At 47.9% G+C, this 26,928-nt stretch overlaps 1 protein-coding gene across 1 annotated transcript in view; it reads left to right on the top strand.

The window, feature by feature from the left end:
* Nucleotides 1-26,928, top strand: part of LOC138579984 (serine protease 33-like) — a 92,025-nt gene that overhangs the window by 52,115 nt on the left and 12,982 nt on the right. Inside the window, exon 5 of the mRNA XM_069650213.1 lies at nucleotides 25,234-25,403. Within this exon, the coding sequence (XP_069506314.1) occupies nucleotides 25,234-25,403 (170 nt within the window). The remainder of the gene's footprint in view (nucleotides 1-25,233; nucleotides 25,404-26,928) is intronic.

The following is a 26,928-nucleotide window of genomic DNA, read 5'->3' as shown; positions in this document are numbered from 1 at the left end:
GACCGTGAACCCATCGGAAGAAGGCTTGGCGACCAACTTCTGCTGCTTTTCTGGTAGAGCCCCATCCTGTGGAAGATCTCCAGCAGTCCTGCAAAAGTGCTGCAACCATGGGAGTGGAGGGAACATCCATTCTCTGCGTCAGCTCAGAGTCCTACAAAGAACAGCCCTCTGAAGTGCCCCAGGACCGTCCTGTGACTGACCAGCTCTGAGTTTGGGTTACCATGCTGCAGACAGCGCCCTTCCGAGTTGAGGCCTGGAACTTAGGGGATCTTCAGCTTGTGTAACAAGACTTACCTATGCGATATTTGGTGGTTTTAGCATCAATCAGAACGGAGATAGGAGGGAAAGTCTGACCACAGCAAGTGAATCCTTTTGTGTTGCTGTTCTGCTTCAGTCTTCAGCAGGGAGAACTTGCTCCATCATTAGACACCGACTGTAGAGCTGCTCGCATCTATAACCCCTGAGAAACAAGAGCTGACGCTGACGATGGGAAAAGCGACTTTGGACCCTCTTCTGTTGACCTGCCAAGTCCTGTGAACAATCAGAGTTCAGGGGGTGAGTTGCAGCAATACTTACTTGCACCCCTTTACTCCCTTTTAAAAATGTGGTAACTTTTAGAAACGTTTTAGATTACTTTGGATTTGCTACTGCTTGTTCACACAAGCACTCCGAATGTTTGGAACATGATTGTTATGCAGTTTAACTTGTCCCCTGACACTTGTAACTGTTCACTGGACCCCAGAGACCCTACCTTCTTTTTTTTCAGCTGCACAAAACTGTATGGAACTTGCTGACCTTTTGGGCACAAGACTCCATACATTTTAGGGATGGACTTCTGAAGTTAGAATTTAATTTCTGTGAACTACTAGTGCTAATACTAATCTGTACCTTCCTTTTCAGGGGTTTGATATGTATTTTGCCCTACTCCAGTAGTTCTATATATGTATTTAATTTTTAGTTTTGAGTGATAGAATTACCTGTTAGTAGTCATTTTTCACTGTGTTATTTAGCCATAACTAAAGAATAATGTATTTAACCTGTTTGTCTAAGTGTGTATTTTGACTGCTTCACTGTGTGTGCTCATTGTGGAACCTTTACAAGCTCACCACACTTAGCCTAGACCACTTGCCTTGCGACCTTGAACTAGTTTGGCTACAGCTCCCAGAGTTGTCCCTGTCACAATATTAGGCCTGCTTTCTGTACATCTTTCCACCAGACCAGAGTATAGAAAATCATTCCTAACAAATACATATACAATTAAAAAAAATATATTTCTTTCCTATCTTTTCCAGCACTGAGGCACTCCTCTGCAGGCAGATGGCATGGCAGGTCCCTGGCTCCGTACTCCACAGAGCAGGAACCTGTTTCCTACCATGCACAGAGCATAGGAGCCAGATGCCTCCATCCATATCCTGGGAGTAGACTGCCACGCACTTCAAAAGAGATAATTTTGTTTTTAAGTCACTCTGACTTAAAAAAGAAAATATTTACGGAAGTAATTTATTTATGAAGTCAGTGACTTTAAAATAAATTATTTCCTTTTGAGGTTCAAGCCCCCCCCCCTTCTAAGGCATGGGGCAGCGGTGCACCACAGAGATTCCGGGGGCCATTGGTACGCTAATGTCACAAATACTGCCCTCCTCACCATCTGGTCAATTGTTGGGTCCCTCAAGGGATGTGAGCTTCCTGGCCTGGGAAACACACTGTCCATTGAGCTTTCTCCCCACTGTTGGGGTTGGTTGCTCATCAGGATTTCTTCCATGGTGAGGGTAGATGGCCAGGTTACCTTGGGTCCTGGTCCAGTAGGGGTCCTATGTGAGGAAAGGAACTGTGCATTAGTCTTGAAAATGCTGCCAGACCTGAGTTGATAGAAGTGATGCAGCCTGCATGTGGCACTGTCTGAGAGCACGCTGTGTCATGCCTTAACAGCCGTGTCCTGAACGCAGAAAGCAGTGTTGTTTTTTTGTTGCCACTAACACACTTTAAATGATTGATTGATTGATTGATTTGTTTATTTATAGAGCGCTTTATGCCAAGGCGCTGTACAATGGAACAACTCATACAGTGAACAACAATAAACAATAAACAAACAATGTAATGGCAAAATTACATGATGAATCATTTGACAGTAAAACAGTGCAAAAAGCAGTTAACTGTGGAGAAGGGGAGGTAGAGAGGAAGTAGGATTGACGAGGGGGAATAGAAAAGAAAAGAACAAGTGAGGAATAGGAAGGTGGGAGAATGGAGGGAGAGGGGATTAAGGAGTCAGAAGAGGGACAGGGGGGATGAAGAGAGAATGGGAAGATCTTCAAGGAGGAGAGTGGAGGAGAAGGGATTTAAGGTACGTGCGAAATGAGGGAAGGGTGGTGGAAGAGCGGATTGAGAGAGGGAGTGCGTTCCAGTGAAGAGGAGCAAGAAGTTGGAAGGAACGAAACCTGGAAGAAGCACAAGGGGAAGGAGGTACAGTAAGGAGGAAACGGTCAGCAGAACGAAGAGGGCGTGAGGGGGAGTAGAAGGTGAGAAGTGAGTAGAGATAAGGGGAAGCGAGACCATATAAGGATTTAAAAACAAGGCAGAGAAAGCAGAATTTTAACTGAGAGTGGAAAGGTAGCCAACGAAGAAGAGAGAGCGAGGAGGAGATGGAATCACGGGAGGTAAGGAGACAAAGGGTACGAACAGCAGAGTGGTAAATGGATTTGAGAGGGGTAAGCTGGGAGGCAGGAAGTCCAAAGAATAAAGGGGAGCAGTAAAATAGCCCGGAAAAGATGAGAGAGGAGATATGGAGTTTGGTTGCATGGAAAGTGAGGGAGGGCCTGCTCTGTCTGCACGTGAGGGATGTGAGGCACGGCCGCCAGAGCTGAAAACAGGACCACTACACTCGGTGATCCTCACTTAGGCTAAACTGCACAAAACACCAGACTTGCATGTAGTGGAAAAGGTCGCTTTAATGTGACAGGCCACAGCTTACAAATAAACACCAATCTGGCTCCTCGGTCTTACAGACTACAGATCAATTACATTTACCAAAGCAATACATGAATTAAATGATTAATCAATTCCTGCCCCTTATCTCCCTCCCTTCCCCTCATTTCTTCTCACACTTCATTCTCCCTTTCTCCCCCTTTTTCTCCGAGGCCACTCCCCTACTACTTCCATACCACTTCCCCCTTTTTGTACCCCCAGACAAGCCTGTCCGCGCAAACAGCGCTACCTCCCTCCTTTAGTGTGCTACTACCCCTTTTTGCTTCCCCAACCATTCTCCGAAGGGCCATGTCCCCGGCACCCCCCATATAGACCTCACCCATTTTGCTCCCCTCCCAGCCCGGCTGACCTGCCACATCAGCAACAACAATAAACCATTTAACATCAATAAACCTCTTAATGCCCTAGCCTGTCACAACACCGCTACCATCCCCTCCTTTTTCCAAGCCACCCTCTTATACCCCCTTAACCTCCCAGATCCAGTGAAACCCCAACTCCCACCTTTCTTGGCACCCCAAAAGAAAAGCCAACCTAAGGAGAGGGAGGGATGCAACTAAAGCCACCAACCGTCGCTTGCTCCTGAACCTTGGCATCCTGCTCAACCGTCTCCGTGATAACCTGGGTATCACTGGTCAGGCTCTGGTGTGGCTGACTTCGTTCCTCTCCGACCGACCCTCCCAGGTCCAACTTGGGTCCTTCCTCCCTGATAAATGTTCTCCACCTATGGTGTCCCCCAGGGGTCAAACCTCTCTCCCTGGCTGTTCAACCAGTACCTGGCACTCCTTGCCCACCGCATTGCTGCTCTGCCCTAACTTTCAGTGCTATGCGGATGATACCCAGCTCTTCTTCAGGCTACCCTCCGCCTCCTCCTCTCCTTCCCTCATCTCTGACTATCTCTCTTCCATCCATGAGTGGTGTGCCGCCAATGACCTCTGCCTTAATGCCAGTAAGACTGAGATTCTACTCATCGGCACACCCGCTCCCTCCTTCCCTGCAGCTCTCTGGCCGGCCTCTCTTGGCCCCCTTCCTGCTCCCACCTACAAGGCAAAAAACCTCAGAGTCATCTTCGACTCCAGACTCTCCTTCTCTCCTCACATCTCCAATGTCTCTAAGAAGTCTCACTACCAGCTGCACCTCCTCAGAGGCATCCTTCCTTTTCTCTCTTTCCCCCAGAAGCTCACTGTCTCCAGAGCCCTGGTTCTCTCTAGGGTCGACTATTGTAACAGCCTCTATCTAAATCTGTCTGCCTCTACTCTCCGCCCTCTCCCGACAACTCATCCAGAACAGGACTGCAAGACTTGTCCTTGGCCTCAAGCCCAGGGATCGCATCTCTCCAGGACTTAAATCTCTTCACTGGCTCCCAGTGGCTGCTAGGATTAAGTTCAAAACCCTCTGCATTGTCCACAAGGCCTTCCGGGGCCTGGGGCCGAAATACCTTCAACTCTCTTCCTAAATATCTTCCTTCTTGAGCTCTTCGCTCATCTGCATTCAACTCCCTCAGGGTCAGTCGCTTCTCCAAGCAACAAGTTGGTGGCAGATCTCTCTCTTCAGCAGGGGCCTCCCTCTGGAACAGACTTCCTGTCTCCTTGAAACTTGAGGAGAACCATCTCCGGTTCCAGAGGCACCTCAAAACCTTCCTCTTTGCCTCTGCATTCTCTCCCCCTCTCCCCTGCTAAATGCTTGCCAGAAACAGCACCGGACCTGGCCACCCTTTCTGATTCTTGGGCCGAGGCCCCGCCAGTTGCCCACCTGCACTACCTCCCTTGCTACCCCGGCACCTGGGGACTGTTTCCTGTATCCCTTCAGTCCCCCTACCAGCACTTATGTCTGCACTTACCTTGCACTTGCCACCAGTGGCCGCGTTTCTCTTTTTTTTAAAATTTATCTTATTTATTCTACTATCCCTTGTACTACACTTTTCTCCTCTCCTTTCCCCACACACTTTCCCCCTCCCTCTCCCCATGCACTTGCGCAATCTTAATGATACCTGGCCTAGTAGGATCGTTTTTTGTCTTCCCTTTGTTCCCCTCCCTTCCCTCATCGCGCCTTGAAACACCTGTGTATAGGTGCATTATAAATGCCATATCATATATCATATCATAACCTTCCCTGTCCCCTTTTGACCCCAGGAAAGGGGCACTCGGTCCCCCATGCCAGCCCACTGGCCAATGCAGTGCCCAAACTACCCCGGGGGAAATGCATATGCCCACACTTGCATGGAGTGGAAAAGGTTGCTTCAGTGTGGCAGGCCACAGCTTACAAATAAATGCTAACCTGACTCCTCGGCCTTACAGACTACAGATCAATAACATTCACCAAAGCAATACATTAATTAAATAATTAATCAGTTCCTGCCCTTCCCTCCCTCCCCTTCATTTCTTCTCACTGTGCATTACCCCTTTTTCACCCCATCTTCTCCAAGAGCCATGTCCCTGGCACCAGAAAAACCCTTCCCCGGGGTGTCCTTTCTGCCCCACGCTAGTCCCATTTTACCTCCAACCCTTTACACCACCTTCCCCTCTTTTGTTGCCATGGACCATCCTTTCCCCACATAACCCAGTATAAGGTTTATAAAATCATCCCTCCTTCTCCCCTCTGCATCACATCTCCCTTTCCAACTCCACGTTCCCCCTCTCAAAAACTCCAACCATGCTCTCCTGTATGTTTCCCACAATAACAGTGAACCCTCCGCTTAATGCAACGCTCTCAATCTCCTAGTTGCCACAGCTCCTCCTGGTCCCGGTGGTTTTCCATCTCCGCTTCTGGTGCCAACCCATGGAATCTCTGCCACTGAAAGCAAGATAATGCATCAATGATGCAGTTATGCTTTCCTGGCACGTGCATTGCCCTAAACACCACATTTCATTTCAGTCACCTAAACACAAATTCCCTCAAGAGCCTGGACACCTTCTGATCCCTGGCAGATTGTCTCTTCAACATGTTAACCACAGCCTCAATATCCACGTTGAAATTCACCTTGTTATTCCAGAAATCTCTGACCCACAATTCCAAAGCCATTAGCAACAGGAAAAATTCCCAAAAAGCTATGCTCCTTCCACCTTTAATCTACTGCTCAGGCCACCTCTCTGCGCACCATCTGCCCCTCCAGTACATGCCAAAACCTCCAGCACCCGATGCATCAAACAAAACCTGCACCTCCCAAGTGACCGGGTCCTCCCGTAACCACATATACAGACCATTAAATTCCTCCAGTAATCACAACCACACCCTGCAATCTTCCCTCATAGCCCCAGACACCCTCACCCTGTGGTGCAGGAGGTTCGCCTCCGCCACAGAACGCGGCCATATTCCTACAAAAAGGGTGACCCAGGTCCACAACCCAACACACAAAATTGAGATGTCCCACCAGCCTCTGCATGTCCATCCGTGTCATCTTATGCGCCGCTAGCGCCCTCTGCAGCAACTGCACCAGCTTGCTCACCTTGTCGTCCAGCAATCGTGAGGTCATAGCCATCAAATACAATTTGGTACCTAAAAAAGTCAGAACCACTGCAGATCACTCTGTTTTATCCTCCACCGACAGTACTCCCAGCTCAAGCATGAATGTCTGGAAAGCTTCCAGCACTTGCTGGCACTCTTCTTCTTTTCCTCCCCCACTGATGAACAAGAGATCATCCAGATAGTGCAACACGCCACTAAACCCTGACCTGTAAGGGAAGACTCAATGCAGAAAGGAGCTAAAAGGCACAAATAATGTACACAACACTGCACAGCCCATAGGTATTGTTTTGAAAACGTAAATCTGATCCTCAGTTTGCATCCCCAACAACCAAAAATCCTCCAGATGTACCGGCAGCAGCCGAAAAGCCGACTTAATGTCACACTTGGCCAAAAAAGCACCATGCTCTTTTTCCCTTACAAGCCCCACCGCCTGATTCACACATGCATAGGACATCCCACACTCCTCAGGGGCAAACAGTTATTAACGGACATGCCCTCTGGCCATGATAAATGGTGAATCAACCTAAACTCACTGGCCACCGTTTTAGGTACCACCAGATCACCTGGCCAGTCCGCAAATGGTTCAACCACCCTTCCTTCGGCCACATCCTTCTGCAGCCTCGCCCTTACCACATCCAGTCTCTCTCGTGCCGACTTCAGGTTTTCTGCCCACCACCGAACCCTAGGACCCTGGTACCCAACCTAAAACCCTCTTGAAAACCTGCACCCACAATCCTGGCCCCCTCCCTATCCGGGTAGAAACACAGCCACTCCTCCAGCACATCTAGCTTAACTTGAGCATATGTCTTTCCCCACAACCCCTCGCCCCCCGAGCCCCAGCTTCTCTCCCCTGTCGCAAAACATTGTGTCACAGGGTGCCGTCCTGCGCACCTACTGCACTCATGTCTGAATCTGCACACCACCCTAGAGCACCCATCCTAATTAAAGGCCGAGCAGGCTGCTGACGGCTGTCCCCTGCCTCCTCCCCTACCCCATCCAGGGCGGGGCGACCAAGAAAGGACTGGTAAGCCACAGGTAAACCACTCACCGCGTGAAGCGTGGGTGCTGGGTGTGTGGCCGGTATCCACTGCAACCACAGATCCATATCAATCTCCCCCACACTGTCACTTGGTCCTCCCACATTCTTGCCCTGTACTCCTCATTGTACCTTACCCTCACCTCACCCTCACCCTCACCCAGGCAAATCCTCCAAAACGCTTTCCTAATAACATCCATGCACTTAAATAATGTTATGTTATTTTGCATCTGCTCACCCCACTCATCCGCTCAACGCACTCATCCACTCTGCACACTCATCCACTCTACGCACTTATCCGCTCTACGCACTCATCCGCGCAGTGCGCTCATCCACTCAATCCACTCATCTGCTCAACCCACTCATCCGCTCAACCCACTCATCCGCTCAACCCACTCATCCGCGCAACCCACTCATCCGCTCAATGCACTCATCCGCTCTACGCACTTCATCCGTTCATCCGTTCTACGCACTCATTGGCTCTACGGGCTTCATCCATTTATCCGCTCTGCGCACTCATCTGATCAACGCACTCATCCGCTCTGCGCGCTCATCCGCTCAACGCGCTCATTCGCTCTACGCAATTCATCCGCTCTATGCGATTCATCCGCTCTACGCGATTCATCCGCTCTACGCGATTCATCCACTCTGCGCACTCATACTCTCAGCGCATTCATCCGCTCTACGCACTCATCTGCTCTACATGCTTCATCCGCTCTACGCGATTCACCCGCTCTGCCCACTCATCCACTCTACGCTTTCGTCCGCTCTGCGCACTCATCCGCTCTATGCATTTCATCCACTCTATGCTTTTCATCCACTCTACGCGTTTCATGCACTCTGCTCGTTTCATCCGCCCTGCACACTCATCCACTCTGCGCACTCATCCGCTCTATGCGCTTCATCCACTTTATTGACTTCATCAGCTCCACTTCTTTCGTTCACCCTTATTACGTGTTTCATCCGCTCTATGCGATTCATCTGCTCTGCGCACTCATCCACCCGTGCACTCATCGGCTCTGCACACTCATCGGCTCTATGCGCCTCAACCACTTGATTGACTTCATCAGCTCCACTTCTTTCGTTCACCCTTATTACGGGTTTTACCCGTTCTACGCAATTCATCTGCTCTGCGCACTCATCCACTCAATGCACTCATCCACTCTACGCGCTTCATCCACCTCACCGACTTCATCCGTTCCACCTCTTTCGTACACTTTTATTATATAATTTTTATTTTTATTTTTATTTTTTTTAACTCATTTTAATTCGTTAGGCCTTTTTAGTCAACCAATAGAAATTATAAGTTTTCGATCTCTCACTCGGATCATGATGCTACATTGCTATTTATGATTTAGCATTATCCAGTTTGAGTTAGTTAGAGTTCGGGGGTTGGTTTTAGGGGAAGAGCCAAGTTTTCAGTAATTTTCGGAAAGGCATGAGGTCTTCAGTCAGTCGGATGTGGGGTGGGAGTGTGTTCCACAGTGTGGGGGCTAAGGCTGAGAAGGACGATCCGCCTAACCTGACTAAGTTTGTTTTTGGTATGACTAGGAGGCCGGCTGAGCTTGATCTTAGAGTGTGTGCTGGCTGGTAGGGTTTTAGTTTGTCTTGAAGATATTGAGGTCCGGTTTTATGTAGTGCTCGGTGAGAAATGCATAGGGTTTTGAAGCTCACCCTTCGGTCAACCGGAAGCCAGGGCAGAGTTTTAAGGGCTGGGAAGATGTGGTCTCTTGGGCCAAGTGCGAGTAGCAGTTTGGCTGTGGAGTTTTGTGCTCTTTGTAGTTTAGTCAGTTGGTATGTATGGATTCCGAGGTAGAGGGGGTTAGTGTAGTCCAGTCTTGATATAACAATTGATTGGACCGCGGAGAGTCTGTTGGGAAAGGAGAGGTATGGAAAAATGCGGCTAAGAGTTTTAAGGTGGTAGTGGCAGGACTTTGAGACATTGTTAACTTGGAGCCAGAGTGTTAGGTCGGAGTCTAGGGTGCATCCAAGATTTTTTACTGAATTAGAGGGGGTCGGCAAATTGCCCATGGCAGATGGCCAGGGTAGTGAGTGTGGAAGAAGTTCGGTGTTGCCACATACCATGATTTTGGTTTTGGAGGGGTTTAGCAAGAGGTGGTTTGTGGTCATCCAGAGCTCTACGTCGAGGAGGCAGGAAGCAAGGTCAGGTCGACAGTTGGGTTTTGAGTTCAGGAGTTTTAGAATTAGTTGAGTATCATCAGTGTAGTTGTAGCACAGGATGTTGTGTGAACAAATTATTTGCGGGAGGGTGGCCATGTAGAGATTGAACAGGAGGGCTGATAGGCAAGCTCCTTGTGGAACTCCTGGGTCGACTGGTCGGGCTTGGGAGGGATAGGTGGATAGTAGGGTTATTTGGTTCCTATTTTTGAGGAAGGATGCTATCCATTTGAGAACGGTTCCACGGATTCCCAGGGAGTGGAGGCGGTCAAGGAGGATTGAGTGGTTGATTGTGTCGAAGGGGGCGGATAGGTCAAGAAGGATTAATGCGGTGCATCCCGCAGAGTCTGCTGTGTTTTTCAGGTCATCCCAGATTGAGGTTAGGGTGGTTTCGGTTCTGTGTCGGGCTTTGAAACCTGATTGAGCGGGGTCAAGGAGATTGTTTGCTTCGACAAAGGCATCAAGTTGGGAGTAGGCATTTCTGTCGATGAGTATGGCAAGGAATCTGGTGTTAGAGATGGGGCGGTAGTTTTTAGGCTCGCGAGGGTCGAGGGACATTTTTTTTATTAGTGGTTTGACGTGAACCGTTTTGAATGCATCTGGAAAAGTTCCTGAGGCAAGGGAGTCATTTCTGATGGTTCTTGCATGTTCTCCTGCGCAGGTATATGCAAACATTTCTTTGAGGGTTTTGGCCGGGCAAGGGTCCAGCGGAGAGCCAGATGGTTTGCGGGCAGAGAGAAGTTTGAGAAATTGGTCAGCTGATATTGGACTAAAGGAGTCGAATATTTGTTGGGTAGTGGTCGCAGGCGGTGGGTTGGGCGGTATGGAGGGTGGGTTGCCTGGTGGGTGCAGGAGAGCTAGTTTGTTGGTTAGAGTGTTTGTTCTTTCGAGCGCTGTGGTGTAAAAGTGGAGAGAGAGCGAGTCACACAGCGATTGTGAGGAGGTCGGGGCGGTGGTGGTGCATGATGGTTTGGTGAATTCTGTGATGATTTTGTGAAGTTCTTTGCTGGGGTTTTTACAGTTTAGGATTCGGGAGTTGTAGTGGGCTTTTTTTTGCTTTCTGGATTTCGGCCTTGTACTGATGAAGGTCCCTGGCCAAGGTGGATCTGCTCAGGGGAGTTTTGTCTTTCCGCCATTTGCATTCTAGGTATTTATATAGTTGTTTACTGGTCTTCAATTCAGGTATGAACCATCTAGGTAAAGGGCCACAGCGGGCTGATGGTTTGCAGGAGGGAGTGAGCCGCGTTAGTGAGGTGCTGAGTCATGAGTCAAAGGCGTCGGTGGTTAGTTGATTGTTGAGTAGGCAGGTAGGCGGGGGAGACTGGAGGAGTGCGTCGGCTAGGTCAGGAAGGATTATTAGTTTTTTCCGGCATTTGCATAGATTCGGAGGTTCAGGTTCGGGTACGGGAAGCGGGTTGGGTGAGCGCATGGCGAAAGAGACATTGAAGTGATCAGACCAGACGATAGGGGTAGGGGGGCTTAGATGTATCCGGTTGTGGGAGCTGAAGATGGCATCAAGAGTGTGTCCTTTGTAGTGAGTCGGGCTGTTTATGTGGGGTTGGAGGTTAATTGCGTCTAGTCCGTCAACCAGAGAGTGTGTCATAGGGTTGGTGGGAATGTCGAGCTATACGTTGAAATCTCCTAGAAGGGTGAGGTTGGGATGGTTTAGTTTGAGGGTGGCAATAGAGTCGCAGAGGTTGTTGAGAATTGTCTATCGTAGCCAGGGTGTCTGTAGATTATTAGGAAGCTGAGGGAGAACGAAGGGGAAAGGGATAGTTTAAGGAGGAGTGATTCACAGGAAGGAATGGAAGGTTGTGTCAAAACTGGATTCCTCTACCCCTTTCTCCTCCTCACCTGGGTCTTCTTGTATCTCCTCCAACCTTAATGCTTCTGTCTTCTTCCTAGTTCTTACGCTTTCTCCTGACTTCTTCTCCTTTTTCTGACGTAAGTAAGGACGCGCTCCCTCGGTGGCCACCTTGATCTGGGTGTTTTACAGATCTTAGGGAAACCCGAGGAGCACGCCCTTCGTGCTGGGAAAAAAGCCCAAAGGCAAAAACCCTGAGAGATCGTAACTGTCCGTCTGTAGATGCGGTGAGTGCTTGTTTGAAAGTATCTTTCAATTGTCCTTGGAAACAGTACACCAATTCTCCAACAATTCCTCCGATGGAGTTAATGATGGGTTAAATATAGAAGTCAGAGTCCAGTAGTTTCCACAAAAGAAAGAAATAGGTAAGAAAAAGATAACGGGGAAGAAATAGAATAAGGTAAGACTTCCAATACAGTGGACGTCGGTAAAGTAAAGAGAAAAGGCTGAGAGAGATAGCCGATGTAGACACATATAGGGAAATAGCGGCAGACACAAAGGGAGGTTAGCGCTATGTGTATAAAGGAATAGAGAAACAGAACCAACCGCTACCTTACCTTAACCTGAAAACACCCACGTGAGGGAATAAGGGTGAAATACATACAGAGAAGGGAGACAGGGAGTGAATTAGCTCTGAACTGCAAGTCGCCTCTGGAAACGAAACTGACAGCGAACGTAACGAAGTCGATACAACGCGCTAAGCGCCAGTTTGCATCGTTGTTTATAGTTTCCGGCGGCCATGTTGGAAAAACACTAGACCTTCAACCTGGAACAATCAGAACCATGTTAGTGGTATTTCCACCTATACATGAATTTCCAGGGCTGGTGCATGACAGTATGCCCCCTTCTATACCTGCTTCCTCCAGGCTTCCCCGGATTCCGTCGGTGGAACTGTTGAACCAGTCGAGGGGCATGTACATGTGATCTGGGTTCCCATGTTCTTTCAGCAATCGGATATCCCTTCCAATGTATCAGGTATTGAAGAGTTCCCCTTCTATAACGGGAATCAACCAATCTGGCCACCTCATACTCCTTTGGTTCTTCGGAAGGGGCAGTAATCGGGCTTCTTCTTGTCCTCTTGTAAGGATCCTCCTTATGAGCCTTTAGAAGAGAGGAATGAAAGACCGGATGAACTCTTCTTAAGGCGCTGGGTAGTTGTAACTTGAATGCAACTGGATTGATCCTGGATAGAATGCGATATGGACCTATAAATCTGGCTGCAAATTTACCCATATGGATCCAACGAGGTAAATACCGAGTAGAGAGCCAGACTCGATCTCCTGGTTTCCATAATGGATTGGGGCTTCTTTTGGTGTCGGCTGACACCTTGTACTTCCTCCTACTGTCTTCCAATGCTCGCAATGCTTCTTTGTGTGAGACCCTGAGATCCATTAACATCTCTTCTATGGCTGGTGTGGATATCTTAGATCCTGGAGCTATGATTCCTGGTAAGTGATGAGGATGGTACCCGTAGGTACATTTGAAGGGACTCATCTTGATAGCTGTATGATATGTGTTATTATAGGCAAATTCTGCCATGGGTAGCAAAGAAGCCCAGTTGTCTTGCTCTCTATTGCAATAGCAACGGAGGTACTGTTCTAAATTGGCGTTCAGTCTCTCCGTCTGTCCGTTTGATTGAGGATGATACCCCGAGGAGAGAGCTCGTTGAACTCCAAGTTGATGACAAAGGGAGTCCCAAAATTTTGAGGTAAATTGGGTTCCTCTGTCCGAAATTATGGTTCGGGGTAAGCCGTGTAGTCTTATAACCTCCTTGAGGAATATGGTAGCCGTTTCGGAGGCAGAGGGTACTCCTTGTAACGCTACAAAGTGGGCTAGCTTTGTGTAAGAATCAATCGTTACCAAAATTGCTGTTTTACCATTTGAAGTTGGTAGCTCTACTACAAAATCCATCGAAAGGTCTTCCCAAGGACGTGTCGGTGCCTTGGCTTGATGTAAGAGTCCTAATGGTCTTTGACGAGGGGTCTTATTGATAGCACAGATGGGGCAAGTAGAAACATATGAGGTGATATCTTTTCGCATAGATGGCCACCAAAAACTTCTGGATATCAGTTCATAAGTTGCCTTTTCCCCCTTATGTCCTGCCAAGGGTAGATCATGACAAAAGTGGATGGCTTGGTCCTGAAGAGTTGAGGTGGGTAGAAATAGTGCAGACTGGCGAAACCATAATCCGTCAATGTCTTGCAATTGATAGGTTTCTCTTACTTCTTGTGTGAATTCTTCCAATCCACTATGAACTTCTTGTAGAAAAAGATTTGCGATCATATAAAAATGATGCTTCGGTAGGATTCTTTCCCTCTGTAATTCTGGCTTCTCATTCTCCCAGCTTCGGGATAATGCGTCCGCAACACTGTTCTGAGATCCAGGGATGTAGGTGATTTGGAAGTCGAAATTAGAAAAGTAATATGCCCAGCGAGCATGTCTCGAATTTCTACACTCCATCTGTTGGAGTACCTTCAAGTTTCTATGATCTGTGCGGATCGTGAACTGTTGCGCTGCCCCTTGCAAAAGGTGTCTCCATTCTTGACAGGCAGCTCGCATAGCTAATAGCTCTCTCTCGAGCACAGAATAATTCCTTTCGCTTCCCGTCAGGGTGCGGGAGTAGTAAGCTATGGGGTGTTCTTCCCCTTCTTGATTCTCCTGTAATAATACTGCCCCCAAGGCACCTCCGGAGGCGTCTGTCTCCAGGACAAATGGTTTAGTCTGATCAGGTTGTAACAAAACTGGAGCAGAAGTGAAGCGTTTCTTGAGGTTCTTGAATGCCTCCTGTGCTTCTGTATCCCAGTGAAAAACTACTCCCTTTTTAAGGAGTGAGGTTAAGGGCAAAACCAGGTCTGAAAAATTAGGAATAAACCGACGATAAAAATTTGCCAGACCAAGGAAGCGTTGAATCTCCTTAACAGAAGAAGGATCTGGCCATCGGTCTATTGCCCGGATCTTGCTAGGATCCATTCTTACCCCATTGGCGGCCAAAATAAAACCGAGGTATGAGACTTCGGAAGCGTCGAAGACGCACTTCTCTGGTTTAGCAAAGAGGTGATTCTCTAGTAGTCTCTGTAGAACCCTATTAACCTGAATTCGATGTTCTTCCAAGGATGGTGAGAAGATCAGTATATCATCCAGATATACTACGACAGATGTATATAGAAGATCCGCAAAGATCTTGTCCACAAATCTCTGAAATATCGCCGGGGCGTTCACTAATCCAAATGGCATCACGCAGTATTCGAATAACCCCATTGGTGTTCTGAATGCGGTCTTCCACTCATCCCCTCTTTTAATCCTTAACAAATGGTAGGCCCCTCTTAGGTCGATTTTGGTGAATACTCTGGAATTCTGGACAGCCTCGAGAATATCTCGGATAAGGGGCATTGGGTATCTGTCACGGATAGTCAGGCTATTTAAACCCCTGTAATCGATACATGGGCGTAACTCCTTTGAGTCCTTTTTAGATATAAAGAACAATGATGCTCCTCCTGAAGACCTTGAGGGTCGGATCAGTCCGTTCTCCAAGTTGGTATCTAGATACTCTTTCAGAGTAGCCTTTTCTGCTAAGGACAAAGGGTACATCCGTCCAAATGGAAGAGAGACCTCCTCCTTGAGGTCTATGCTGCAATCTTCTTTTCGGTGAGGTGGGAGGAGTCTAGGGTTTATATCTTCAAACACCTTAGAAAAAGTCTGGTACTGTACGGGGATAGAGGAAACAGAAATGTGGGACAGTCCTTTGGAAACGCTAGCTTGGACTTCAACCTGGAGTCCCTTCATGCAATGTTCTCCGCAATATTCAGAATCAAAGCTGAGTTTGTTAGCTGTCCAATCTATTGTGGGGTTATGACGTCGTAACCAGGAGATACCCAGTATCAGAGGGAAATGTGCCGCTCTGATGACATCAAAGCTAAGGTTCTCCGTGTGGTGTCCCATTCCCAATGAGATAGGAACCGTTTCCATCGTAATAACTCCGGAAGATAAAGGACGTCCATCCACACCTTCAACTGGGAGAGGGGTTGTCTTCTTTTGGAGTGGAATTTGGTTTTCTTGGGCCCAGTTGACATCAATGAAATTTCCCGCAGCTCCACAATCTAGCATGGCTAGTACAGGGATATTCTGTTTCAAGTTGTAGGAAAACAAGACCTGAAATACCATTAAACGGTTGTCTTCTATTCCTTCCTGACTGAATCTGGTAAGATTGCAAGGGTTTGAGCCGTTGTCCCCACGATCTCCCTTGCATAGACCTGGGGTCTGTCGTTTCCCTGTCTTCTGGAGGGAATTTCAGAACAGTCCTTGAGGCTGTGTCTAGAGGATCCACAGTACATACAGAGGTTCAGTTCTTGTCTTCTCTTCCTTTCAATCCTGGTTAAGGGTCCTCTGGTAGATCCTATCTGCATCGGTTCCTCTAGGGTTGGGCGCTCTCTTCTTCCTTGTGGAGGACTATACCTTTGGACATAGCCTCTTCCTCTCCTTCTCTCCAAACGTCGCTCTTGGATCCGAAATTCGATCTGGAGGGAGAGGGTTACTAGTTCACGAAAGCTGTTGGGACGAGCTACGCGGGCCAATTCGTCCTTCATTTCTTCGTTCAATCCCCTTCTGAAGATTGTTTGTTGTGCTGTATCTGGCCAACCAGCGGATACTGCTAGACTCTGGAATTGCGCAATGTAAGCTTGAAGGTCCTGATTTCCCTGCCTTACATCGAGGAAAGCTTCGTATTTGGTATACTGGACCTCCGGACGTTCAAAACGGTCTTTGAAGCCCTGTATGAATACAGCGTAATCATTGACCAAAGGATCCTGGTTAGTGACCAGGGGGGTCGCCCAGGCCAGAGCACTACCCGCTAAGTTAGCAATGACAAATCCTATCCGAGCCCTTTCAGACTCGAAAGCTCTGGGTCTGAAGGAAAAATATACTGCACAGGCATCTAGGAACTCCTTTATTGTCTTGGGGTTTCCTTCATATTTACCATATGAGAATGGCATAGGTGGTAGATCATCTCTACTCTCTGTTCTAGCTGCAGCCTGTTGACGAAGTAGAAGGTTCTCAGCATGTAGGGTTTGCATCTCCACTCTGAGTCCTTGTATGGCGTTGCACATCTCCTGTATCTGTTCCGGAGACGCCATAGGTTTGATTGGGCGTTGTATACTGTCAAAACTGGATTCCTCTACCCCTTTCTCCTCCTCACCTGGGTCTTCTTGTATCTCCTCCAACCTTAATGCTTCTGTCTTCTTCCTAGTTCTTACGCTTTCTCCTGACTTCTTCTCCTTTTTCTGACGTAAGTAAGGACGCGCTCCCTCGGTGGCCACCTTGATCTGGGTGTTTTACAGATCTTAGGGAAACCCGAGGAGCACGCCCTTCGTGCTGGGAAAAAAGCCCAAAGGCAAAAACCCTGAGAGATCGTAACTGTCCGTCTGTAGATGCGGTGAGTGCTTGTTTGAAAGTATCTTTCAATTGTCCTTGGAAACAGTACACCAATTCTCCAACAATTCCTCCGATGGAGTTAATGATGGGTTAAATATAGAAGTCAGAGTCCAGTAGTTTCCACAAAAGAAAGAAATAGGTAAGAAAAAGATAACGGGGAAGAAATAGAATAAGGTAAGACTTCCAATACAGTGGACGTCGGTAAAGTAAAGAGAAAAGGCTGAGAGAGATAGCCGATGTAGACACATATAGGGAAATAGCGGCAGACACAAAGGGAGGTTAGCGCTATGTGTATAAACGAATAGAGAAACAGAACCAACCGCTACCTTACCTTAACCTGAAAACACCCACGTGAGGGAATAAGGGTGAAATACATACAGAGAAGGGAGACAGGGAGTGAATTAGCTCTGAACTGCAAGTCGCCTCTGGAAACGAAACTGACAGCGAACGTAACGAAGTCGATACAACGCGCTAAGCGCCAGTTTGCATCGTTGTTTATAGTTTCCGGCGGCCATGTTGGAAAAACACTAGACCTTCAACCTGGAACAATCAGAACCATGTTAGTGGTATTTCCACCTATACATGAATTTCCAGGGCTGGTGCATGACAGGTTGCTTCTCGATGATTGAGGCGTGGAAGTGAGACTTAATAGGTGAATGCTATTCCTCATCCTCTAGACGGACGGTTCAGTGGGATGAGGGAGTAGTATGGGGGGCTTCATTGGCAATAGGGGCTAAGTCGTCAGAGAACCACGTTTCGGTGATGCAGACCAGGTCTGAGGTGTCAGAGGCGAGGAGGTCAAAGATGCTGTGTCTGTTTTTTGCTAGGGATCGGGCGTTAAATAGGATGCAGTTCACTTCGGTAGAAGAGGTTGCTGTCAGAGCTGCAGAGATGGGGGTGTGGAGGGAGAGGGTGGAAACTGGCGAGCAAGAGGGGTGGGGTGGATGATGGTTGATGGGAAGAGAGGGTGAGCGGAAAAGTTGGTGGGTTTCGGGTGGGAGTGGAAGAACGCGTGTGCTGGGATGATTGGGTTTGGCACAGGGGAATTGAAGGTGGGGTGTGGGCAGTTAGGAGTTTCAGTTGTGGTCGGTGAGAAATCAAGGGAGAGGGGTTTTAAGCAGGGAGAGGCGTGGGGGGAAGGAGGTGAGAGGGGAGGTGCGGTGGTGGGTCGAGACAGGGGGGGCGATGAGTGCTGAGAGATTGAGGGGGACCAGGTAAGTTTCCTCTTTAGTGTCTTGTTGAGATTGGTGTGTGCGAGAGGGTAGGTGGGTCAGAGGGGGAGAGGGATGAGGCTTCCGTTCTTGCTTCACACCTCTCGGGGTACTTCTCACAGCAGACGCTAGCGTAGATTAAAAATACTGATGTCCAGTTTTCAATTGTAACAGGCAGCCGCTGCCTCTCCGCCAGCTCCCGCTCCTTTTCTTTTGACTCCTCTTTAGATCTCAGTTCCCTGTGTAAAAGCTTGAAAACATCAACACATTTCTTTGCCCAAATGTTTTCCTTTGTCGCTGCCTTCAAATAGGCTCCCAATGGCTTTGTAATACCCTCATTGGGTAGGTTCTTTGCCTTCTCTGCGCTCTCCCGAGCACCCGGAGTATTAACTTCCATGACCACCTGCCCCACAAACTCCGGTACGTTATCCGTCTGTACTTCCACTGAGTTAACACACCTCCCTTCTGCCCTCAACAGGGCCCCCGCTGTCATCCCGTGTCCTTGATTCCTCACTTCCGGTACACCCCCAACCTCCCCTTTTTGTGCCCCCACCTAGTAACCCATGCTGCGGATAATTCCCTACCCTACTTACCTCTTGGTGCCCTATCCTCGCCACCCAGCCGTGCCATCCTGGCCTCCACACTGCTACTCCTCCTTTCCTTCCTCAAAGGACTGCAGGAACAAAAAAACATCAGCAGTGTCTCCTCCCCATCTTACCCACACTCCTGCATGCTCCCATTACCGTCAGCCCTGTCCTCCCCCCAACCTACCACCCCGTCAACCCCTTTCCCCCTCAACCCACATCCCCTGACTGCTGTCCCCCACAACAACCAATCCTCCAAAGCCACCCACTCCCCCCGACCCTCTCCCCCTCAACAACCAATCCTCCAAAGCCATATACCAGTCATGTTCCGTAAGCCCGCTCGGGACGGGCAGGTCCTCCTCGGGCCACCACGGGGCGTCCACTCCGATGGTCCTGTGCCGTCTTCTGGTAGGGGCCACACCAACCCCTTCCTGTTCCTTCCTTCTTCTTGGGCGAGGTGTTCCACCTTTCCAGTGGTTTGCCGTGCTAGGGGCCGTACTGTACCCTCTAGGCTGCCCACTGCCACTCGCCGGAGGGACCACCCTGAAGTCCTGTCCCTCTTCTTCTCCCATTGAAACAGGGATCGTACTATGCCCTCTGTGCTCCTCAACGCTGACCAGGGAGGCCGTACCCTGCCTGCCCCTGTTCCTCCCATCTACTGGGGAAAGTGTCCTCCTCTTCCCTCTGCACTCTTCTGCAGGTATGTCCGACCCTGAACCCTCTTCACCGATGCCCCATCCCCTTCTGCCCCCTACCAGCCCCACCTCTTCGCCCCACGCCCACCTCCGCACCACCCCCATGTACACTCAAACCCCCCACCACCCTGTGCTCCAGCCCTGCACCTAGCCCCCTTTCTCACCACTTCCCGGCTCCTTTCTGCCCTCTTCGGCATGTCCACCCTGCTCCTCCTGGCCCCCTTTCCACTACCCTCCCTTCTCCCTGCCGACGAGCTACAAGGCACCACCGCTGCAAGGGCCCCATCCGAACCCGCTCTGCTCTGGAGCCTCCCCCCATTGGGTCCCTTCCCCAGTGACCTCTTGCACCACCCCTCCAGCTGAGCTTCGAATGCCCTGCTGAGACGTGAGCGTCAACTGAGTCCTCCGACATGGCCGCACAACAGCCCGCTTTTCCCCCCACTTCAACAAACTTCCCCTCTTCCATTTTTTTTTAACTCCTGAGGTGCAGAGGTAGCTGCGTCGCGATCCCACAGCTGCCCTTTACAAACAGCCTAACAAGAAATGTCCTGGTGTCACAAAGCCCCGCCAGCAACACCAGAAATGCAAACTGCACCCCAACTGCTTATTACGTTTTTTTTTTTTTAAATGCTGCCTGCCACAGACCATCCTCTTTAACCGCTGGCCAATATAAAGTCCCCTCCCACCCACTAACCTTAGATACTCCCCCCAACGGTAACAAAAAACCCCTTCAATATTGTTTAACTTTTTCATTTAATTTTTATTAGCCCCCCAACAGTCCCCTCCAACTATAATTTGTTCATTTATTGTGTGTTTTAGTAAAAAACAGAACTTTTCACACATCGACTTACATAAAAATACATAAATAACAATCAATCAATCAGTTACAATTCTTTACATACTAAAAACTTTAAAACTTTAGAAACTTTAAAAACTTTTAGTTCTAAAAATACATCCTCTGATGATAAAAACAAATATAAAAGACACAAAAACAAGTCCACATGGTTAATAGCAAGCATCAGGGAGTGACAGGAAAATCTGACTGGAGGATTTGAAGACAGGAGGATTTGAAGACAGAAGGTTTCATTTATTTTACAACAGAGCAGGATGAAAAAGGAGAAGGAAAAGAAGAGAACCCTTTCTGCTAAATTAAAACAACATCCAAACATTCTAATAGTCTAATGGACATTGAGATTTTGTTCGTCTTAAGGATTCTAATCCATAAATCCTCTTCCAATATGCTCGGGCGCAGAACAGTTTTTTCCAACCACAGCAAGCGCAGCGCTGGACAGTATACACACAGATGCATTAGTGTTTCGTCATCTAGGCCACACTGCCTGCAAAGTCTTTCCCCCTTAGGAACCTTACTCCTTTTACCCAAAACATCCATATTAGGGAACAAATGTAGCATTAGTCTCAACATTTGGAACCTGAATTCCCTAGACGAACGCTTCCTCAGATATGGGGCTTTTTAGAGATCAAGCTTACTAAGGAAGTCGTCAACCGCCTGAAGAGCCCTTTTCAAGTCTATTGAAGTCATATCGGAGATGACAACCTCGTCTGCATATGCTGCGTATGCCAAATATTGTACTGCTTCATTCCCCAACTTGGGCGGATTTGTCCTAACAGTTTTCCACCAGGCAAGCATATCCTTTATGTAAAAACAGAATAAAAACGGACCAAGGACGCACCCCTGCCGCAGTCCCCAGTTCGTCTCTATCCATTTAGAGAAAGAGCCATATGAATGCAGTCTGATTTAAATTTTTGTTCCACAATGCAAAGCCTCCAGGATGCCAATTAACGCTTGGGGACATCCACTATCAGAGATGCTCTTCCAAAGGGTTGCCCAATTAACATGGTCAAAAGCTTTACTAACTCCCCTGTTCCTTAGCTTGTGCGGCCAGAAGGGCCAAGACAAAACTATTTAGGGCTGTTCCCACCCCCTTCTTAAAATCTGCCTGGTAGGGATCCAGACAATTAGCGCCCCTAGCCCACTCTTGCAATTCCTTTAGGAACATCTTGGCAAAAATGTTGTTCGAAGCATCTGGCAAAGAAATAGCCCTGTAGTGCATCAGCGACAATCTTTCTCCTCCCTTAAAGATCAAAACAATCAGGGACGCACACCAGGAACCCAGAGGTTTTCTATTTACCAAGATGTTACCAAACAAGAGCGACAAAAGCTGGGCCCATATCCGAATGTTTGAGCTGAAGGCCAAATTAGTTAAACCGTCCGGCCGGGAGCATTCGATTTTTTACTGAGCTTAATCAAAATTGCAAATATCATCGAGTTGCTGCAGAGGGCGCTAGCGGCGCATAAGCAACCTGTGCAAATTGGGAACACCTGTATTTACATATACTTCCAAGAAATAACCCAGGAGTCTTCGGATATTGCTTTCATTTGCAGATATTGGTCTGTCTCCCTTGACTTGATCAACTGCCAGAACCTCATAGTGTTGTTACCCAGCATACAGGACAGCATTCTTTTCTAAATCATTCATCCCCATAAGAAGTGTATGTCCCTTTAACCATTGTAACCCACATTTCTTAAATCCTTTTTCCAGATGCTTTGCAGGCATTAGGCCCCATAGGACATTAGAGACAGAGGGGGCAAACCCATCCGGAGAGAACAGGATGACTGCCTCTGCAAATAAGAGACTCCCAATCTTACTATCAAAGGCCATAGCTATTCTCGGGGACCACTTTACTACATGGTTGCTTGGGTTAATTTCAACATTCAGGGCCTTACCCTCAGACCCTGTTACCCCAAAAAGGGGGAGCTGGTAGCGGACCATAGCATGGTCACCCTATAATGAGTCATGGGCTTGGGGGCCCTTCATAGAGCCGCACTATCCCCTGCCAGACCGCTGGCCACACCGTATCCCCTTACTGCACCAGAGAGCGATGCTCATGGAGTCGAGCGGGGGCAACAAACTGAAAGCTGCTCTGCTGAACCCCCTGGCCCTCTCATCTACCACTTCAATTCAGGCCCCCCACACCGCAGGAGGGGTTAGCCCCAGCCTACCACCGCCCCCTAATGCCGTATGAGATCCGCACCGTCTGCACCACAGAGCCGCAGCATGCCGGCACTTCTAGTTAACCACCACACAGCAGCAACCCTCACAAGGTAAGTTCGCTGACTGCCACCCGCAAAGCGCACCGGCAACAGGATTGCAGTGCACCTTAATTGTTCCCACAAGCCGTACCCATGACTATTTACATAACCGTGTGTATACCTATATTTTTTCTTTTTTTTTTAATATAACGCCCGCCCCCCAACAGCCAACCTGACAAACTTCTCACCAAATTCAGACCTGCTCGGCCTAGCTCGACCTGGCCTGATGGGACAAGGAAAGAACAGGAGCAGCGACTGGACGCAGCTATAGCCAATAACGGTTGCTTGCTCCTGAACCTTCCCAGCCCCCTTTCAACCCCAGCGAAGAGGCACCCTTTCCCCCAAGCAAGTTTGCTGGCCAGTGCAGTGCCCAAACTACCCCGTGGGGAAACACATATGCGTACCCCCCAGGGCCTCCCTTCAGAGTGTCGCAGCGGGTCCCCAACTGCAATGGGAGAGCTGTCAGTAAAGCGTTTTGGCCTGCATGAGCAGGACGCACAGTATCTGTCAAAGAAAAAAAAACGCACAGGTCTGATGGCGTGTGTGCTTGTCAATTTAACCACTTCGTAATCAAGCTGTCATTCCTACGCTTTCTTGTGCTCAATGCCAGCGCTCACGCTGCGCTGTACTTATCTGCTGATTGAAGAGCAAAGAAAGAAGTATTATAGGAGTCAACAAAGCATGTTATGAGGTGCAGGTTTAGAGGGTTGGTTGGGATAGTTATGTGAGGCCCCAGAGCAGAGCATTTGAGTTACAAGAGAGTCTGCCTTTCGAGGAAATTGCAGTTCTTTGTTATGTTTACCTTACCTAAAAGCATTTGGTTTGTTATGTGCTGCTCGAGATGTAAAGTAAATGGATTGGCATAATATGAGCTAAGATGCATTGGCTTGGTCCACGTGTCCGCACACATTGGGCGTCATCATGAGTTGGGTGGAGCAGTAAAATGCGGCGGTAATGATATTTACCACTCTGCCCCAATCTCGAGTTGGGCAGAAAGTAGGAGTTTTACCTCCAGCTTTTTGCTGTAGGTAAAAATGTCCCCTTTCTGCCTGTTTTCCGTGCTATTAGCGCAGCGCTAATTGCGCTTGCACTAATAGCGCCAAGAAACCCCCATTGGGTCCAATGGACTGATTGGGAATGGGGATTTACCTCCCCACTGCAACTCAGGATCCCACGCAAATTGCACTGGACTGAGTTGCCGTAACGCTAGCTGGGATAAGAGCCGGGATACTGCCCAACCCCTGATGAGGACCACTGGAATTCCCAACCTATCAGTGGGACTCAATTTATAGAATGGCTGTTGCAATCCTGGTTCCATATGAAGGTTAGGCCCCTATAAAGGGAGTGGACATTAAGACTGAGGTGTGAATGAAAGGATTTGGAGAACAAACAACATAGGTGACATGAGGCAAAGAGGCAAAGAGAGGTTGAGGCACAGAGTAGGAGGGACATTGGAAGGAGAAGGAAAGAGGAGGCTGATGTAAAACGGAAGAATGAGGTTGGAAGAATAAGGAAATAAGAGGGAGGATAGTACAGTGTAACAGAGTTTGAGGGAGAATCTGAACAGACAGAGAAGGTTGAACGGATACACCAGGAGGAGGTATGCTCTCTGAAATCTCTCCGTCCACCTAGAGATGGGCCACCGGGCCTTTAGTTGTGAGGCCTGTCTCAGATTTATATTGTATTCGTTCAAAGTGGCAAGCACCAAAGAGCTTATGAATTATGAAGTTGCCTTGCGGGATGAAACATTCGCCAATGGCGGATCTGCTTGGTCCTGGTTGAAACAAATTACTATGGACGCCCTACGTTTTGGATGATCGTGCCCGCCCCTTCGAGGTTTGAACACCAGAGCTAGTGATTTTTGAAGTCTCTAATTTTTTGTTAAGAACATGGAATCGAAGAGCAATATTTTTTAAAGTTATTGGGCCTCATTCCGAGTTCAGTTGTAACCCTGCCAGTGTTACCGGCGGATTGCCGCTGGACTCGGAATGAATTAATGGCACATGACTTCCTGGTGCCCCCGGTCTATTCCAAGTCCGGCAGCCGGGAAGTCAGGTGCCAGCAATTTCATTACTCCCCATTCCCATAGAGTCTTATGGGACTCTATGGGAAAAGTGACACGGGAGCACCGGCACAGTTCACAACAGTGCCGGTGCTCCCGTGACAAGTTTGCCTACTGTGGGTCAGACCTGTCAGGCACAGTGGCTCCGTCAGGCAGACTTGTGGTTTGCCGGTCCGGAAACAACGGTGCCGGTACGCTTACCAGCACCATTTTTTCCAGACCGGCAAACCTATAATGAGGCCCATTCATTTTTATTACAACTGGCCAGTCATGACGTATGCTTGATAGATAGTTCATGTTGACAAAACAGGTTCCACTATTAACCCTGCAATAATCAATTTTCTGTATAAGAAGTGTTAACACTTTGGAGGTTGCACAAATTCTTAAAATGTTCTAACTTTATAAAATGTTTTTTAAATGTTATATAGATAGGTATAATAAAATCACAATTGTTTTCATAAGTAAAAGTATTATTTTTACAATCATATATACGTTTTAGTAAATGTGTTCTTATTGTTGTAAACAAGTTTTATTGTGAGCATGTATGTTTGTCCAAAATAAACATCACTGATTGTAAATGATGGTCTGTTGTCAAAGTGGGATCTCTCTTCTATTCCTAGTGAGCCTCACCTCACCCATGACCCTTCAGGAAGTGCAGGTCCCGCTCATCGACCAGAAGACCTGCGACAATATGTACCATGTTGGCTCGGGGGTTAGCCAAAACTATGTGTTCATCAAGTACGACATGATCTGTGCCGGGTATCAGCAAGGGCAGAAAGACTCATGCCAGGTACGTGACAGGTATGAAAGACAATTGCTCAAACTGGCGGGCGGGCGCAGGGATGGACTGACCTTTAGGGAACTCTGGAGATTCCCCGGTAACCTTCTGCCCCCTGGGCTTGTTTTGTGTGGTAACCTATTTTACTTAAACACATAATATAACCCAAGATTTATGACCCACATGGTGGGTATAACAGCAACCTAATGGGATGACTACATCACACATAACAACATATAAAATTTCAACAGATACATAACATTTGAGATACACTATGCATTTGAACAGAGTATCATTTATCAACAACCATATCCCGACATGTTTCAGTTTTTAGTAGCTTCTCAATGCTTGAACTTTCTTCAGGGGAAAATAACCGTTTCACATAAGTTTTCACCACCATGTAATCCCGGGTTAGGAATAAAACGATCCAATGAGTAGGGTCACATGCATAGGAGAACAACCAACACCACAAGAAGACAGTGAGTCACGTTCTCCAAATAACTCTAAACACAACCTTTAGATTACACCACATTGGTGTCTAAAGGACTAAAGTACAGGTCTCAACTAGGCCTGCCCTTAAAAGAAAACTACTATACCTCTGAATGTGACTTTAGTAGTGCTAATGTCGAAGTCCCAACAATAGCAGAAAACTTCTTGAATCAAGTTTATGTATTTAAATATGGGTTCTCAAAGTAACCCTTGCTCGCTCCGAGATCTGTACAGAGAATAAAACAATAAACAGGGGAACACAAGTCCGACATACCACCACGTTACAAATATATATAACGTTAAAGCCACATGCTAACTACACCTTATATCCCAACAAGCTGTATTAGTCATACCACCTTCAATTAATAGCCATTATACAACACATCATCATGTATTGTCTTCTAATACACTCCAACCAATCACCTTAAAAGTGCCAGTGCCAGTGCTATTAACAAGGATCCAGATTACCATCACAGCGTGTCTAACAGACATCAAATACCATCACCATTGTATTAAAGAAGGGGTAACATGATCATTACCTCAACTAGGTTGGTAAAATAATTACCAGCATTCACTGTTGAGTTACGCTTCTGTATCTCATACGAGGAAAATTCATCAATGGAGTCCTATACGTTCTCTAATATCTCTGGAAACAAAGATGTAAAGTATCATGTGGCGTGGCCCAAACAAACCAAAATGCTAATTCCAATTCCGTAAATGACAGCATTGTTTACGCGTGGTCGAATTACCTTACCGTGCCACTGAACAAGCTTTCCTAATCACAATCACTGCGAGTGTTCAGGTTTATCGACATTTGCCGTGCGTGTTGTAAATAGACCATGTAGAACACAAACAACGGACTCACGGCATCAATCCAGCCCGGCGCACGATCAATAGAGCACAGAGAAGGACTATCCCACTAAATCAGCTCATAAACCAAGCCACAATGAGACGATCTGGCCACGGACTCCTGTCATCAATCCAACCAGGCGCACGATCAATAGAGCACAAAGAAGGACTATCCCCCTAACTCAGCTCATACGCCAAG

This window comes from Ambystoma mexicanum, chromosome 3p, assembly GCF_040938575.1.
Source record: "Ambystoma mexicanum isolate Mex_15411 chromosome 3p, UKY_AmexF1_1, whole genome shotgun sequence".
Taxonomy (NCBI): domain Eukaryota; kingdom Metazoa; phylum Chordata; class Amphibia; order Caudata; family Ambystomatidae; genus Ambystoma; species Ambystoma mexicanum.
Note: the sequence above shows the minus strand (reverse complement) of the source record. Positions and strands in the feature narration are given on the sequence as shown.